This window comes from Pseudopodoces humilis, chromosome 3, assembly GCF_049639895.1.
Source record: "Pseudopodoces humilis isolate 2021_Gansu_Grassland_sample_001 chromosome 3, ASM4963989v1, whole genome shotgun sequence".
Classification (NCBI taxonomy): Eukaryota; Metazoa; Chordata; class Aves; order Passeriformes; family Paridae; genus Pseudopodoces; species Pseudopodoces humilis.
In genome coordinates, this window is record NC_142202.1 from 10747733 (window position 1) to 10764503 (window position 16771).

The window sequence follows — 16771 nt, forward strand, 5'->3', positions numbered from 1 at the left end:
GAGCTCTCCCCCCACAAAGCCTGAAGAAAAGTCCAGGTAATGCCTTGCAACTCCTTGTCCACGTGCTGGGAAGAGTTGTGCCTTTGCCACCTCCACAGGGCACAGCCTCCAATCTGACTCACACCTTCCTGGGGACCATGAGCAGCAAGGGCAGGCCTGGCCCTGCGAGCCCCCGTGTGACTCATTTGATTAGCAAGAGATTAATCACCAAAGCACTGGCTTGTTTGAATAACAGTATTTAATCTGTACAGGTTGAGAGATCATAAAATGCGACATTCCTACCTCATCTTTAGCATCATTCCCCTGGAGCTGAACCCTCACCTGCAGAGGGCAGGTAACCACCACTCCCCAGCAGTTCTTTGCGGTGCAAAAGTCACAGTGCAATTGCTTTAGTCCTAGACAGATGATTTCCCTCACTCGAGAGAGGGGAGATGTTAAAGCTCAAATGTTGATGAAAATTGTTACCATTTAGGAATGCAAAAAACCCAGCTATTGCACACAGCCATTTCCAGCTGAAACTACAGCAGTTAATTATTTAGCTGCCTTAACACTCCACACAGTTGATACTGATTTAGCCAAGAATGAAAGTAAAGCCAGTAACAAGATTTCAGAGTGATACAATTGTTGGAGGGCAGAATCTGACAAGCAACTCCACAAGTCAAAAGCGTGCTTAAGAACAGCAGGAGGTTTTCCTATACAGGGAGGGGGTATGAGCTGGACAGAGGTCACCTTCCAGAGACAAGCATGACAGGAACATCGGCTTCAATAGAAAGCTATGAAGTACAATAGAACAAATCTGTTCATATAATTGTGAGGATAAGTATTTGACATAGTTTATGTAGTAGAATACAATACTTGAACATCTTTTAAAAATAAGCACGGATTTCATTTCATATATACACAACTGATTTTAATCATGTACTGAAAATAAATTACAGGAAATAACTTTAAAATGCAACAGAAGACAAGAGTTTCACAACAAACATTCCCATTGATTTTCCCAAGGGGGTGAGAGATTGCAGTGCTCAAGGCAGGTAAATATCACAAATATATCAAAAAACTTCAAATTGTTGATGCATTCACACATTTACATGAGCCACAAACATTCCTTTACAGGAACTGCACTTAGCTACCACAGAACCAGGTTTTGCCATAAACTACAAAACTTTGATACAAAATTGTATTTATATATTTATATTTCATATACATGCCCTATCTGTGATTTCTTAAAAAATAAAAACTAAACACACTGTACAGACAATCCTAACTCATTGCTTGGTAGCTGTAGGCAACATTTTTGGATGGAATTTCTTCCCCAGTAGAATTAATGGCAATATTATATACATGAAGGCTAAACTGCAGAAAAAGACAGCTCAGTTCCGATATGCACCTCCCTCGGGACCAGGTCTGCGAGTTCAAGGCAAGACACCCTCTGTGCTGAGCCACTGCCTCCCTGACACCCCAGTTCTGCGTGAGGAACCAGCACATGCACCTGTGTAACACTGGTAAAAGGCAAGAAAGCAAGAGACGCGTTGTAATGGAGTGGCTGCTCCGATGGCTCCAGCACACACAAACACCCGCTGGAGCTGGCGAGGGTGGTGCCGAGCTGGGGACACTGGGTGAGAGCACAGCTGGTGTGGGCTGATCGTGACACTTCCCTGAAGTCAGCTCCTGCAGGGGACAGGTTTCCCTCGTAAGCCAGAGCCTGCACGGACTCACAACGCTGGGGAAGCTCCCCCTCCCTCCCCCAAACACCAGGGGGCACCAGGACTGTGTAAAACTGAGCCACTCCCTCCCACCTCAGCGGGCTCCATGGCACCAGTTTGTCTGAGAAGCTGAGCACTGACAAACTTAACTCTTCCCCGGTGATGGCAGCAATCTGTGAAGCCAATCACACTAAACTACTTCTACAGTTGATTGTAAACTTTGGTTTATTTTTATTTATTTTTTTTTTTATTATTGAGTTCTCATGGTACAGCAAGCATGTCTAGGATGAGAGGGCAGAGTTGAAGAGGAGACGAACTGTCAGTCTGTCTTTAGTCTGGCATGGTGAGCCACCTGCTCGGTCAGGCCTGCTTTGATAGAGTTTTTTACAGACTGCCTCATATGATCCTCCATCAAATTATCACTCATGGGCTTCAACACCTGTGGAATGAGAAATGTGCAAAAGAAACAAGAAAATGAGGTAACCAAGGAAAATAAGATATAAAATCATATAAAGAGATGAGACTTGAAATCATGAAAAAACTTAGAATGATGAAGTCTGACACAAAGTGGCATGAACTGAAAGAGAAATGAATTTTGCTGCTAGAGTAATGAGGTTAAAGCAGTCACATGCTATGGACACAAGTGATACCCCTCCTACACAGCAGTATTTCACTGAATTCAAACCACTTTACAGTTCCTAGAAGATGGATGTGCAATTCCATACCCCATATGCAGCATCAGTCTGGTATGGTTACAGCATTTATGCAGACCGGCCCAGACGGTCCAGCTTATTGTCCTATATGTGTAAGTGTGAACACTTCAGATACAGAAAGAAAGTTAAAAATACTGGCTAGTTTTTCTTCTTGTTATTGTTGGATGAGAGTCGCTGTCGCGGCACTGATGTAAGAGCACGACGAACCGTTCGGCGTCTAAGGACTTCAAAGAGTTTGGAAAACACCTAAAACACGAATTCAGCTGTTAGGAAAAACGGCTCTCACAACACAGCAGAAACTCAATCAAGTTCAGAAAAAAAAAAAAAACAACCAAAACCTGATTGCCAGTAACTTCTCACCTTCCTGGGATTCCTCTGAAGCAAGGAGGGAAGAGAAAGGCAGAGATTCAGAAAAATCAACAGCAAGAATGAGCATTTAATCAGAGTGACTCAGACAGGATCTGCAGTGCTTTGCATATTACTGGTGATGTGCAGCTCAACAGCAACACTGCTGAGGTCTTTTGGAGACCACCCTCCTCCAGCCCACAAATGGCAAGCTCCTGCCAGCATAAGCCAAGTTCTCCCCCTTCCAGGGAAGGCAGCAGCCAAACCAAGCCTTGTATGCTTGGGGTATCCGGCAGCAGCAGCTCCAGCAGTACTGGAGAGCTTCAGTTTTAATCAGTATTTGATTAATAAATATATTAAATTGAAATAAAATAAATTGAGTATGCCAACTCAAGATTTAGTTACCAATTTATTTACTGATGCTCATTTCCCTGTTTTTAAAAGAACACTTTTTTTGCTCCAGTTTAATTCAAAGCCTGGGACCCTCAGCAGGTTGCTCAGACAGGTCTGGTGTACCAGTGCCTAGGATGAGCTTTGAACACAGGAATTTTCCAGCTGTGGAAGGAAGCATCTATGCAGAAGGCTCCAGTTAGTTATCTGCTCATGCCTCACAAGACAGACTATAATGTCACCCCAGTAAGCTCGGTGCATCCTTTATTTCCAGTAACAACAGCAGGAAAATCTTTCCCTTCTGCTGGCACTAGACAGAGCTAGTGAAAGTGCTCCAAAACCTACTGGTCAGGAATTCTCTATATGGCCTTACTGGCACAGCTGCATTAACTGAGTTCAGGAAGCAAAATCTCTATGCAGAAAGTTCTCTCCTTTGATGTCCTTACACTCACATCTTCTCTTTCAGGAATTTGTTGAGTATTCCTTGCAAACAGCAGTTGCACCCACTAAGGCTGTCACAGACAGCACAAGTGTCCCTGATGGAAGAAACCTGCTGTGCACCCTCTGCTAACAGCTGCTGAAAGCCATGACCCAGCCAGTTCTCTCCAAGGACCAACCAATTCCTTGCTTTGAATAAGGAAAAAGAGTTTTGAAGTCCCTCCACTCTTCACCATCAAAGCAATTACTAAGTAACCTTCTGCACCTTAAGTAGCACTTCTCTGATAATAACCTAAGCTTTTTAAACATTCCTTGTGTGCAGCATCTGTTCCTGAAGAGAACAGTCACACTACTGAGCAGATTTTCCCTTTGGCAGCACTAGCACCCTCTATTAGGTCTAGGCCAGCTTTTCCCTCTCAGCACTGAGCAGAAACTCTTTGATATGTCTGCTCAAGACAGCAAGGTTTTGCAATAAAAACAGATACCAACCTGTTCCCATATAGCTTCAGCGATCTGATCAATGGCTGTTCCAACTTCTCTGAATTCCCCAGAGTACTTAACGTATGCCCAAGTACAAAACGATATAAGAGCCATCCCCAGCACGAGATTACACAGGGCAGCTATGGAGTTCATGCCAAGGAACCCAGTCAGTCCTGAGATTATGTACATGGCAAACATGACTGCAAATAGAGTGGCAGGGGTACGAGCAGCATAAAAGATGTTTTTGCCGTCGTTGTGCTTCACAAAGTTTGCATAGATCTCGTCGATTTCCACTTCGAGTTGCTCCTGGTAGCGCCGGCAGAACTCCTCCCCTCCCATCTTCTTCACGGAGCGGAACTGCCGGATGGCGCTCTCTCGGAAATCCTGGTGCTTCTGCTCCAGGTCCGACGGGGCAATGTAAGGCTTATCTCCCCCACACACCTGTGGGAGCAACCAGACATTGGGGAATCACACCCTGAGCATCTGCTCAGCCCCTCGCTGCCCTCCTCCCGCTGCCGCTCCCTCGGCTCTGTGAGCCCCAGCACCACCCAGTGAAGCAGCCAAAGGTATTTTGGATCATGGCAGGGCAGGAGCTTCACCTGTCCAACCCCACACAGACCCACAGGACTGAGCTCACACTTCCACTGTGCTCTTCAGGAAAGCCCAGAGGACAGGACAACAGCCATGTGTGCATCCCCGCTTTTTCCCAGAGTGAAGTTCTCCACATCCACCAAAACTCCCTGGAAAATGCCTGCCAGTCTCATCCTTCAGAAGTTTTTTCACATCACCCAGAGCATGTTAAACACCAGAAGCTACTGAGGGATCAAGAGGCCACCACACAAATAACTGCCACTGTTTTCTTATGCTCTGTGACACTGCACCTGTTGTTCCTTACATTTCAGGTCATTAGGGGGACAGTATTTTGGTTATGCACACTCAGCAAAGGAGGGCTTTGGTTCATGAGGACAACTCAGAAGCTGCAGCAAGAACTACCTTTACATAATCAAGTTTTAAATCCAAAGAGTTCTCACTTTGTTCTTAAAAATAGAAGTTTCAGAGCTGTGTCAGATCAAGAACATCATATGAGACATCTGGATAAAAAAACTATTTCATAATTTGTGCATATCTCTACAGTGATATAAAAATATACAGTACTGGGGAACATTACTATGGAAACAAAGTCTGTTTAAAAGAACATCTGTTTCTGTTTATTCCCTGCTCCAAGTTAGAAACCTTACAGCTAAAGTATCTCAACAACCACTGAAGATTCAAGTTTGGAAGACAGACTTGGCACTTATTATAAACAACACATTTACTATTTCAAGACATTTTCCAAAATGGAAATAGAGGAGTTCCCTTAAACCAGCAGAACACTCTCCAAACAGCCTGCTAACAAATGGAACTGGCTTGTCTGCCACTAGCAGTAGGTCTTACTTTAATTTCAAAACAAAGAGCAAGCTACTTCAGCAATTAAGACCACAATTAGTCCCAATTAATGGGGAGCTATGTTTGTAGCATGCTCTCACACCTACTGGTCTTTCTGGTTGTACAGTTTCACAATAAGCACAGTCTTGCTAAGTTTTACGAGACATGTAATGGTTTTCAGAATTTCCTATGATAAAACCTTGCATACCACTACATTAAAGTATGAAATCCATCCCGCATTCAGCTTAGAATCATATCAGATCACTATCTTCAAGTGAAGAAGCAAGTGGGAAATTACATCGGTTTTTCAAAGCAATTCTTGTTCCAAGGGGTTTTGTTAATTTTTATAATCACTTAAATCCTGCATTTTACAGCTAATGAATGGCCACAATTCAGAAGCATGAGACTACAGAACTAGAATTCCACCACTGTGCAACCCTAACACAACAAATGTCTGCTCACCTGTTTGTGCATTTCATGTCACAGGATTTTGAGATGTCTGTCAAGAGGGAACTAACAGGTGGGAATCCTGCAAACACATCCATTTTCATACCTCCCAAGCTCAGAGCAGAGTGCAGAAAACACAAGTCCTGGCCCTGAGTTACCTTCTCCCACTGAAGTGCTCACACACAGAGGACAACACGGAAGCTGAAAGCCTGCAGTTGCATGCAGGTGTTTAGGAAAGGTTGTGCCATCATACCTGCTCCATGCCTTTGCTGTATAAGTCTTTTGCTCCTGCCACAGCAGCAAGATTGTTCGCCTCAGCTGTTGCCTAGAAAAGATGGACCATCCTGTGTCATTCACAACATTCCCAGGTTTTACACAGCATTACACTCCAAACATACCTCAAAAACCTCCAGAGTTCCTGACAGCCAGGAAAAGGCCACACAAAAATAAGTGAAGTTTAGCTACATACATTAAAACACATTTCCGCCTTTCTTCAGCTTTCTAGCACAGCTGCAAACAAACCTCAGCTTGCCTGTACAGGCTTTTCATCATGAGCAATCTCTTCTGAATGCTCTACTGCTAGTAAGCACGTAAGAGCCACTAAACTATTATATCTGAATCCTGGTACTGGGTTACTTCCACTACCTGAGAGGAAAGAAAGAAGCTGGCATTATTTCTGCATTATAGATGTACAGTTTTGCTGTCAATCGTAATTCTCAAGTTTGTTAAGAATTTAAGACTTAATTTCTACCTGTGTAATGTCAGGGACAATTACTGTAGTTAGAGCTGCAAGATGTCATTTTCTGGTTCTCCCAGCCAAACAGCAAGTTACAGGAAACCAATGCTTAGAGAGAAAAGCAGCTAAAAAACCCAACCAACCAGACAGAACGCTGCTCCATTTGGTTGATTTAATTTCATTTGGCTGGTGAAACTGAGGGAAAAGTACCCAACCATCACAGTTCAGATGGCTTTCAAAGTACACAGATCCTTCAAGAAATACAGCTGGGGGGGAGCTTTAGGCCCACAGCAGTCATGATTCTTCAATTGCAAAGAACTTTATATAAAGTACACATCTAATAAGATTATACGCAAGAAAATAAAATACCTGCAGCATAGATTTCGGATGAGGTAGCTCCTCTCCTTGATAGATTTTAATGTAAGCCTAAATGTGAGGAAAAAATTAACAAGGTTTATTTTTCTAAACATTTATTTTGATGAGAATAAGAAATGAGGGATGATACATAGACAGACCTCAGATTATTTCTTCGTAATAGTGCTGAATACTAAATTATGCAATTCTCTTCATAGAAGTCTGACTTTTTTTTCCCTTTCACCTTCCTATGCCTTAAACCGGGGCCCAGCAGGGCAGCAGAGCACCCTGAGGAAATATCACCACTGTCTCAAGAAGTGACAAATCTGACAGCAGGTTTCTACTCCCTCAAATGCATAAGGTCTTTGCTAAACAGGGAATATTCACCCATAACAAAAGAGTGGAGATGACTAGCCCAGCCTTTCTGGCCAGAGGTCTGCCCAAACTTATCCCAGTGCTGGGAGAACCAATACTTATATTTCCCCAAATGCCTTGATCTACTGAAATGTAGAACGAAAAAAAAAACAGACCAAGGCACTTAAGGCAGACAGAGCTGAGCAGACAAAACACTTGCAGAAGCTATGCAGGTAGCCTATCCCTCTGTGCCTCACCCCACTTATCTATCCTCAGGTGTCCTTTCTTTCCCCACGGTTTCAGAGGGCTGGAGGAGAACACAGACTTCATTTCTGGCCCATGGCACAGCTGCTGGGGACAGGTAAGTGGGGCACAGCAGGCAGCAGCAATTCCAGTGCTTTGGACAAGCTGTGCAAGTTACACCAGCAAGGCCACTCTCAGCCCCCACGGGGGGGGGGTCTATCTTCACACCCCTGCTGCCTTCCTGCCCTGTCTGCAAGCCTTGGGCCTGAGGAATTTTCGCTCCAGGGGAGCACAAGGGGAGAACAAGGTTATCAGGGTCCCCATGTACTCAATCTACGTCGCAGAACAACCTACAAAAACATATAGAGTTATACAGGACTCCGTTCCCTTGACACCCGCCTTGCTTCTGTAGCTATTTCCTCCAAGTAAAAGCCCTACAGTTTCCAACTCAGGCCTCACAATCTCAGCTTCAGATGCACAGTCCCAAGGGAGCAGTCCTCTTTAGTTACATAAGCATGGCATTTCTACAGCACCCCCCAGCACTGCTCCCCAGCTGGATACAGGATGTCAATCAGCTTTCCAGTAGAGGTTTAACACTTGGGTTTTTAGGATGCAGTCCTTTCTAAACTGCTGCATTGTACCTGAGTGGGTCCTCCTAGAGAAAAACTGGAGCAAAAAGCAGCATGCAACCATGTAAACAGAGAGACTGAACATCTGAGCTCCCGTGCTGATCTTATGCTTTTCAGGACAGCCATCACTTCTGCATCCCATACCATGTCTTTCCTTTAAAAACGTTATTTTGTTCAACAACTGAAGTTAAACGAGCTCTGGCCTCAAACTCCTTCGTTGCACAGTTTGTTTCTTAACATCAGTCTAACTTTCTACCCCAAAAGCAGAAATGTAAAATTCCTGTCTTTAGGAGACTGTGGCACCATTCTTACCAAGCCAATTGTCTAAGTCATTCCAATTAAAAAAAAAAAAAAAAGCCACACACACCAGACCAATCCCTGGTGAAGTAGAGATTATGTTATCACATTTCTGCTGGTAGCACCATGATACCAAAAAAGCTCAAGACTAACAGCTGTGAGTATCATACATAAATATTTCAGAGCACAGTGGTACTATGCATACAAGTGTTTAGAAAGCACCTTCGCTGCATGTTAAAAATCCAGAGGGGAGTGTCTGAAATTTTCATTGCATACCTAGCAGTTTAAGAGCTGTTTTTTTATGTCTGTAAAAACTACATTAGACCTACTTTAATGAAAAATAAGCAAAAAAACAAGAAAAAAAAAATCAAAACTCAACTGGGATTTCAAAGTAGGAAAAAAAAATCTAATAAAGCTTGAGCTATTTCAGCCTATTCACAGGGAGGAAAATAAAAGCCACCAATCCACAAATTTTGCTAACAGTAGCTTGCAAAGAGCTGCACTGTTAGGAAGTAGTGTGCCAGTTCTGGAAAGTCAGAGTAATGAAATGAAAATGTAAGTGAGCTGATCAGTGAGCATCAGCCTAGATATCGTATCTTCTCTGGGAACAACATGGCCTAAAATTAGAATACTGTCTTTTAAGCTATTAACAGAAATAATTAGCATGAGTTTGCTTACCTTGAAGTATTCTACAAGATCTCTACAGGTCACCTTGGATCCACTAATCTCTTTTTCTACCAAGTTTTCAGGGGCAAGCAGTAACGGTACCAAATTCCGCAGTTCATTCTTAAAATCCTCATCTATATCTAGTAAAATTCAATCAATTCCAGGAAAAAAGTGGTTAGTTTTTAATCTTGTATCTTCTAAAGGAACACTGATAGCCCACAATCCTAAATCCACAGCGTCACAACTCTGAACTGCATTTTTAAGGTATTTAAATGCTTACATACATAATACAGCTTTAGTAAATTGTATCTACTCTTAATCTACCAATCTTAACTTCAGACTGGGAGAACAAGGTTTCGCTGTCCTTTCAATATTTTAAGTGCATTTCCTCAATTACACCAATGCACAATGACCGCACAGGTGTGTGCCCTCAGCACAGCAGGGGCTGGCATCCCACCACTGCAACTCACTTTTACAGCCTTTGCCATTCTGGTGCATTCCCTCTGTTGGGGGACACATGAGGAATCCTGACTGCCTCTCATTCTGCACCTATGGCTTTTACTTCTGCCATTTCAGAGCTGACCTGTGGTTCAGCAAGTTCTTAGAGAAAAGCCTTTCCAGAAAGCAAAGTCTTTAATCTTGGGAATTCTGCCCTCTGGAGCCCTTAGTTATCTTCGGAATCTCTATTTAATGACCTTTAAGCATGTCTCAAGTTATCAGATTACAATGAACAGCTAGACACAAAAGATATCCTCTACTTTTAAACCACTAAAAAGAACACACGATGCACATTTCTAAATTCTGCAGCTTCACCTTTTAGCCTTATATTTTCCAGTCAGGCATTTCAATAGCTAACCATTACAGTGCTTAACTGCCGTCATACAAGGAAACAAACTCTGTGATCTAAATCAAGAACACAAAACGAAAAGCTTCCTACCATTCAATCTCCCATCAAAATTTGGATTTGTTGCAACTTTAAGACCAGGGTGGGGCAACAGGAAACACCCAAGATTACTGAAACAGGAGTGAATATGCTTCCTTACGTTCTGTAGCTCTTCATGTTGGTTTTGCTTTACCTGAAGAAAAAAAAAAGGCAGTAAGAACTGCTACCAGTTTTACAGCACTGTAATCAAGATTAACCATCATCTTAAAAGCAGTAAGAGCAAAAAGTGTTTAAAGCTTTTATTCCTGAACCTAATAATGTCAACTCTGCCTATGAGTGGAAACACCACAAATGTATTTTATTAGCACAAGAGCCAGCTCATGATGCATCATTGCCTTGACAGCAAGGTGTCTCTTAGAAGATCAGGACTACTGCAGATAACTTACCTGCAATCTTTTCTCTAGGAACTTTTTTCCTCCTTCCAAGCCATATGCATGTTCATAAGGATAACTCCAATCTCTAATTAAGAACATTAATGTCTGTAACAGGAAGAAGAACAGCAGTGAATGGTTTGCGTCCTTTCTAAAGTCAAAAATTCTATTACATGTGTGATTATTTTAAGTATTTGGCTGCTCTAAAACTAAATATATTACAGATTATGTGCAAGGATACTATATAAGTTTTTTGGTATATTTGGCTGCTCTAAATGAAGCAGCCCTGTAGTTCTGTGGTGCAAGTGTTTGCTTCTTTAAAAAACCAACTAAACATAAAACCCACTACCAAACAGGACCTTTTCTCAGAACCATCTACCACCAAAGACCAACCATATCTCAGAGCAATAAATAGGAAGGCAGCACAAAATTTTTCTCCTTAACACCGGCACATAACTTGACATTTTGATTCCTTTTATGCCTTATACCTCAAGCACAAAGCTATACTTGCCCAAAATGTGAACTCCTCCAGCATTTTTCCACTGGGTTTTTGCAAAGCAATGTGGCAATAGTGAAGGAAAATTAGTCTTGCAAAGAACTGGTTACCTTCAACCCAACTAATTTATCTTCAGAAATTATCTTGAGCTCATTTTCTACACATTCAACTGCTTAAATCCATTTAACACATGGTTACCTGAAACGGCTTTTGGTAAATTTCTTCCATAGCTAGTCTTCCATATTCTGTAAACAACTGAGAGAAAGAGCAGTATAAGGGTGTGCCACATAGAAAACACATCTTTCTGCTGTGAAATATACTATTATGTCACTAAAAAATAAAAGCACTCAATCTTATATCTTACTATAGGTTGAGAACGGCAAACAAACCTCAATAATGAGTTTACCAACCCTCAATAAGATTCAGGTAGGAGACATGATTCCCACAGGCTTCACTGTGCCATTCCTGAACTGTCAACACACTACAGTTTTAAGTGGGTGGCTTGTGGGCTATTCTCAGAGAAAAGCTGGCTGCATTTCTCACCAAGCCAGCTTCCAGCACTTGCTTCCTAGGCTGAGGAGGTAAGCCTGTCTAACATTTGCCCCCTACTTCCCACAAAAGGTTTATTCCTGGAAATCCCAGGGAACTTGGCTCTAGCCAATATATCAGACATTTAAATACAAGCCAAGTTCAGCAGCTTCTCAGATCTCTGCTCCAGCCAGTGACCTTAACTAATAATTGTTCCTTCCCTCCAGTATAAAGGCAAGTATCAGCTGTCTTCCTCTCATTGCTTTCACCATCTTTAATTCCAGCAGCATTCCTGCTGGCCTGAGCAGGCCAAATCACCCACAAAAACAGGAATTAGGGATTGTGCTGGCTGGTTCAGCAGAGGTCAATCCATGCCAGCCTCCTCACAGATACTGGAGGTCAAGATGATGGAAGCACACCAGAATTCTCCAGTACCAGGCAATCATTATCCTGCATTAAACTAACTAACTCCTGGAGCATCTCAGGTAAATTATGGCTCAAAGGATAGTTCCGGTGTTGATCACAAGAGCACCTGGGAACTTACAAGACTAATTTAAAACAGCTTAATTTCCAAGCCCTTGTCACCCTGAGCAAAAGCAGCTGTGAAGTGGCCAAGCACTCACAAGAGTCTGGTTTCTTTGACCAAAACTCTTTTCCTCATTCATTTCCCAGCTAAATGCAAAAGGCAGTCAGAGACTAGCAGTATTTCACAATTACATAAATTCCTATTAAAACAACAATTTGGAATTTCCTTCCCTCAGACCATGATTCCCTGCTGCTGCTTTAAATGCAGGGATGTCCCCTACCCAGTGCTTGTATTTATCATCCTTCCCTTCCTTCCCTCAAATTTCACCCTAGAACAGAAATAGATTGTTTGATTCAGATTACACCAAGGCTGTTAATGGACCAAAGTCTCAAGGGAAGCCTGGCTTTCAAATAATTACCTACAGATTTTTTTTTTGTTTGTTTTCAGTGCTTGGTTGTGTGTGTTTCAGGGTGTGGGAGTGCTGGCCCAGTGATACAACCCTGTTAATCGAGAACAGCTTCATAAGACTGTTTTTAGTGAGTGCTCTTCTTCCAGCATTGGCAGCCAGTCTGTTGTAGCACTGAAGACACACAGAACAGTTTTAAACTGTGACAAGGTCATGGCCTTGGCATTTGGTAATACACAGGCTATTCTCTAAAGCTACAGGTTTTAAGTTAAGGAGATAAGGTTCTTGTACCATTCACATGAAGCCAGAATTCAATGGCCTTTGACCACAATGTTCCATTAGAGGATAAATACCCCATGGTGAAGAGAAGACAACATTCTCCTGCTCTTATTTCTAAGCAGAAATAAAACTCTGCAGAAGTTTCTCAGCTGAAAAACCAGGGACTTGCAATGCAGAGAACAGACTTTAAAAGAATCAGCCAGATTAGAAGCCCAAACAATTTTACTTCTACACTGGCACAGTAGAAGCATCGTGGAGTTGATGCAAACACAGTTTTTACAGACTGTACCAGTTTCAGTATCAGGTCAAATTCAGGTTTTCCATGAAGCATCAAACGGCTCCCAAGTCAGTTACATGAACAATAACTTCTAGAACATTGTCAAGCCTATCAGTTCAGAAGCAGTTTAACATAAATTCACCATATCCTACCTGCAAATGTTGAAGGTCATCTTCCTGAATATTCTGAGACAAGTTATATACCTGCAAGAGACAGACAGAGAATTAGTGTTGCATGAAACCATTGTCTTACATTCATATAGTCTCTTTCATACATTGATTTTCACTTCCTCCAGAAAGTGTAATTACCCAAAAGTCAGCAAGCAGAAAGGTGTCACAGAACACATCTCAAACAGAAGTCACCTCCTTACTCAGAAACAATCCACCAGGGCTAACTCCAAAGGACAGAAGTAACGTTCTACATACTCCTGCTCCTTTTAGGTTGTGGCATGTCTGAAGTCACTTGTCACCCCTCAAAAGCCTGCTTGCTTTTGGCACTTCTAAGGCACAAGCTTAGAAGTAGTTTTGAGCATAGCACAACTGAGAGGAGTTTAACTGACACTTTAACAGACGCAGCAATTTTAAGTTTGGCTGATCACAGCATAATGTCACCCCAAACTGTATCTACAGCCTTAAAAAAGATTCTGTAACATCTGTAAAGAAGCAGTTGCTAATTTGACATCTTGAGGGGGAAAGGGATTTCCCAGTTCTGTCAGCAATTTAACTCAGCCTGGCCTTGCATAACCTTGATTCCACCAAGCAACTTGGGTAGTTTGTCTTATTTTCAGTGTAGTACATAAAGTGTGGAATTCTAAATCAACACTGGAGGAAGATACACAGGTGAACTTTCCAAATGTGGCTCAAGAGATATTCCTTCTCTGTTCAGGATAGAGGGTTCTGCCATTATTTGCCAGCATGGATATTCTCACCTGGACAGAGCTCGTCATGGTGCTCAGGGCAAAAACCGTTGCACAGTCTTTGATAGTGGATTGGCTATCAAAGGCACCTTGGGTATCCATGAGTAGTACAGCAACCTGCAGAGTTTGAAAGAACAGCAGCAGTTAACCAGACCATGGACACTTTCACACTCCAGGCCACTAGGGTAAGTTCTATTTCAAGCAGAGCAAGTCTCTGTCCATGTACCTGCTGATGAAACCTCAGCCAGCTCCCTGCACACACCCACAGCTGAGTAAGCAGCAGCCAGAGGGCCCTGGCAGCAGCCTCAAGTCCTTGGCCTTGCCTGGCTACCTTCTCCCACAGAAATAGCCCTCCTTGGCCCAGTGGGGATGTTCTGCAGAGCAACTGACAGCTCTCCTTCAATGGAAGAACATCAGCCTCACCTGCAGATCTAGCACAGTTCATTAGAACTAAGAGTAAGATGGTTACTTACACATATATATAAATATATATACCTTAAAATAATTATTTTCAGCAGAAAATAATTGATACTGTCTGCTGGAATGACAAGGAAGTGATACTAATGAAAAAAAATTATCAGTCCAACTCCCATGGCTGGGATCTACTACACTTCCCTTCTCTTTCCCACTGATAAGCAAGAGCAAGTGTGTGATTTGGTACCAAAGCATAAGCAGATTCACACAACATAACTGGTTTTTAATCAGAGAAGTGTTTGGTTAGCTGTGAAATTTGTTGAACATCACTAAGCCAACTATTTTTAAAATCCATGTCCCACAGATTGGGCATCAGATGCTTCCTTTGCAAATGCAAAGGGTATGAAATTTAAATAACTTAAAACTGATGGTTCAGAACACAAATAGTTCAAGATCACCACCACTATTGTGCAGTAAATATTTATTAATGACATTAACACTTTGTTTCAGTATAAACACCTCCAAGCAAACTCTGCCATTAAACTGATTTAAGAGTCAAAAAAGAATCAAGTTAGTGCTTTTTTTCCCATTGTTAGACTTTGGCCTTTTTTTACAGACTGCCTGTTAAAACTACATGGAAGGACCAGCTTCCCAGCACTGAAGTACTTACAGCCATGCACTACATTTCACTAGAACACAGCTAGAAGCTAGAACATATTCTCACCCTTCAAAGAACAGTGTGTGTTACAAAGCTTTTCACCTCAGCATTTGTCTGTAGATGGTATTTATAGCCATTACAGTTTTGCAACATTCCCAGGATAACCCACCCATCAGCCTGGAAGGGGTAGACTTTGCCAAAACAAAGCACTCTCAGAATGAGACTATTGCTGATTTTTTCTGCTGGGTTGTAGGAATCAATCTCCATCCTTATACTGATAGACAGTTTTCAGATACGCTACACAGCTACTCAATGCAAAGGAAAGCAACCAGTGTTCAAACAGCCACCAGGAATGCCATGACATTACAAGTGCACACAGAGACCAAAGTCCTATTTAAGTTTTAGAATGACAAGAACAGTTTAGGCTGAAAGGGACTGCTAAAGATCATCATCCAACCCCTCTGCCAAAGGCAGGGACAACTTCCACTAGACCAGGTTCCTTGGAGCCCCACTGAACCTGATCAGGAACACCTCCCAGGATGGGGCATCTGCAGCTTCTCTGTTTTATTTAAAAAAAAAAACCCAAACCAATCAAAAAAAAAACCAACCAAAAAACACCACCAAACAACCAAATCAGAAAGCCTACAACTCCTCCAAGGGAGACCTTGAGCAAATCAAGGTAAATCAAGCACTCACCTTTGTTCCATTAGGTTTATCAATTACAAACACTTCACTCCAAACTTGAATGCCAGTAGTTTCCCGTTCACATCCACCTCTCCATGTAAACCCGGTCAATGGCTCCGTGTTTCCACCTATCCAGCAAGGAGAAGTCTACAAAACAAAAGGAAAAACTTCTGTAAAACCACGGAGGAGATTTCTATGGGTTTTTTTAACATGCTATGTTTTAGCAGACTTCCACACTGTTATTGCATTTTCCTCAGAGCCAGCTGACAACCCTACAAAAAATACTAAAACACAATGCTACTCTGCTGTGTTTCAACATCATCCACAAAGCAACACCTTGGCAATTTCAGTGCACAACTTTTCAGTCACTGAAGAGCAAATGTGTACAGTTTTTGAGTCTCAAGCACTCAGAGGTATTGAGAACAGCACAGATTTGTCCATCACTTTCACTCTCACAGCTGAGAAAACTCTGCTAAAACACCACAGCAGATATTTCAACTCAGGAACAGCTATACCTCTGCAAGGGACAAAACACCTAATCTTAACTTAATCCCCTCCCCTCCTCCTAACTAACAGCTGGCTAAACATTTGAGTCCCTGCACTAACAGAAGCCAGTACAAGACTCCCAATGCCATCGTGCAGAAGCCACAGAGAATAGACAACCACCAGAAGATCTGCAATCTATACTTGCCAGTTACAGAGAAAAAATCAGCTAAGAGTTTGATATGTGTCAATCAACCCACCCATATTAAAGTTGAGAAGCTATCCGAGAGGCGAGTACAGTTGGCAGATAACATTCCTGGCTGACAGAACGGAATGAGGTCTTCAAAGGTCTTCAACACAGAGCAGCAGCTCACCCACAAGAATCCAGCCATTATATGAGCATATCTAACACAGGAATGTAGTCCATGCACTGGCAAGTAAGGAGGATGAGCAGGCACCCCAAGGAAGTTTCACTTTGATAGGTTTTTCTGTAGCCCCCTCATCAGTTAAGCTGTTGTCTGCCTGCCACTTCTTTCATGTAGGATTTCTGTGTATACAAACCTTTCT

At 42.3% G+C, this 16771-nt stretch overlaps 1 protein-coding gene across 4 annotated transcripts in view; it reads right to left on the reverse strand.

The window, feature by feature from the left end:
* Positions 1-220: 220 nt before the first annotated feature.
* Positions 221-16771, reverse strand: part of ATL2 (atlastin GTPase 2) — a 40274-nt gene continuing 23723 nt past the window's right edge. For 3 of the 4 annotated variants that reach the window (XM_005525363.3, XM_088052527.1, XM_088052526.1), the window contains exons 3-13: positions 15734-15868; positions 13978-14082; positions 13202-13252; positions 11232-11288; positions 10553-10645; positions 10161-10299; positions 9236-9363; positions 7050-7106; positions 6198-6269; positions 4082-4513; positions 221-2145 (exon numbers count right to left, since the gene is read on the reverse strand). In XM_005525363.3, coding sequence (XP_005525420.1) covers positions 2026-2145; positions 4082-4513; positions 6198-6269; positions 7050-7106; positions 9236-9363; positions 10161-10299; positions 10553-10645; positions 11232-11288; positions 13202-13252; positions 13978-14082; positions 15734-15868 — 1389 coding nt within the window. In that variant the 3' untranslated portion in view covers positions 221-2025. Of the gene's footprint in view, positions 2146-2554; positions 2666-4081; positions 4514-6197; positions 6270-7049; positions 7107-9235; positions 9364-10160; positions 10300-10552; positions 10646-11231; positions 11289-13201; positions 13253-13977; positions 14083-15733; positions 15869-16771 lie in introns of all 4 variants that reach the window. The other variant, XM_014254662.2, reaches the window with a different exon arrangement.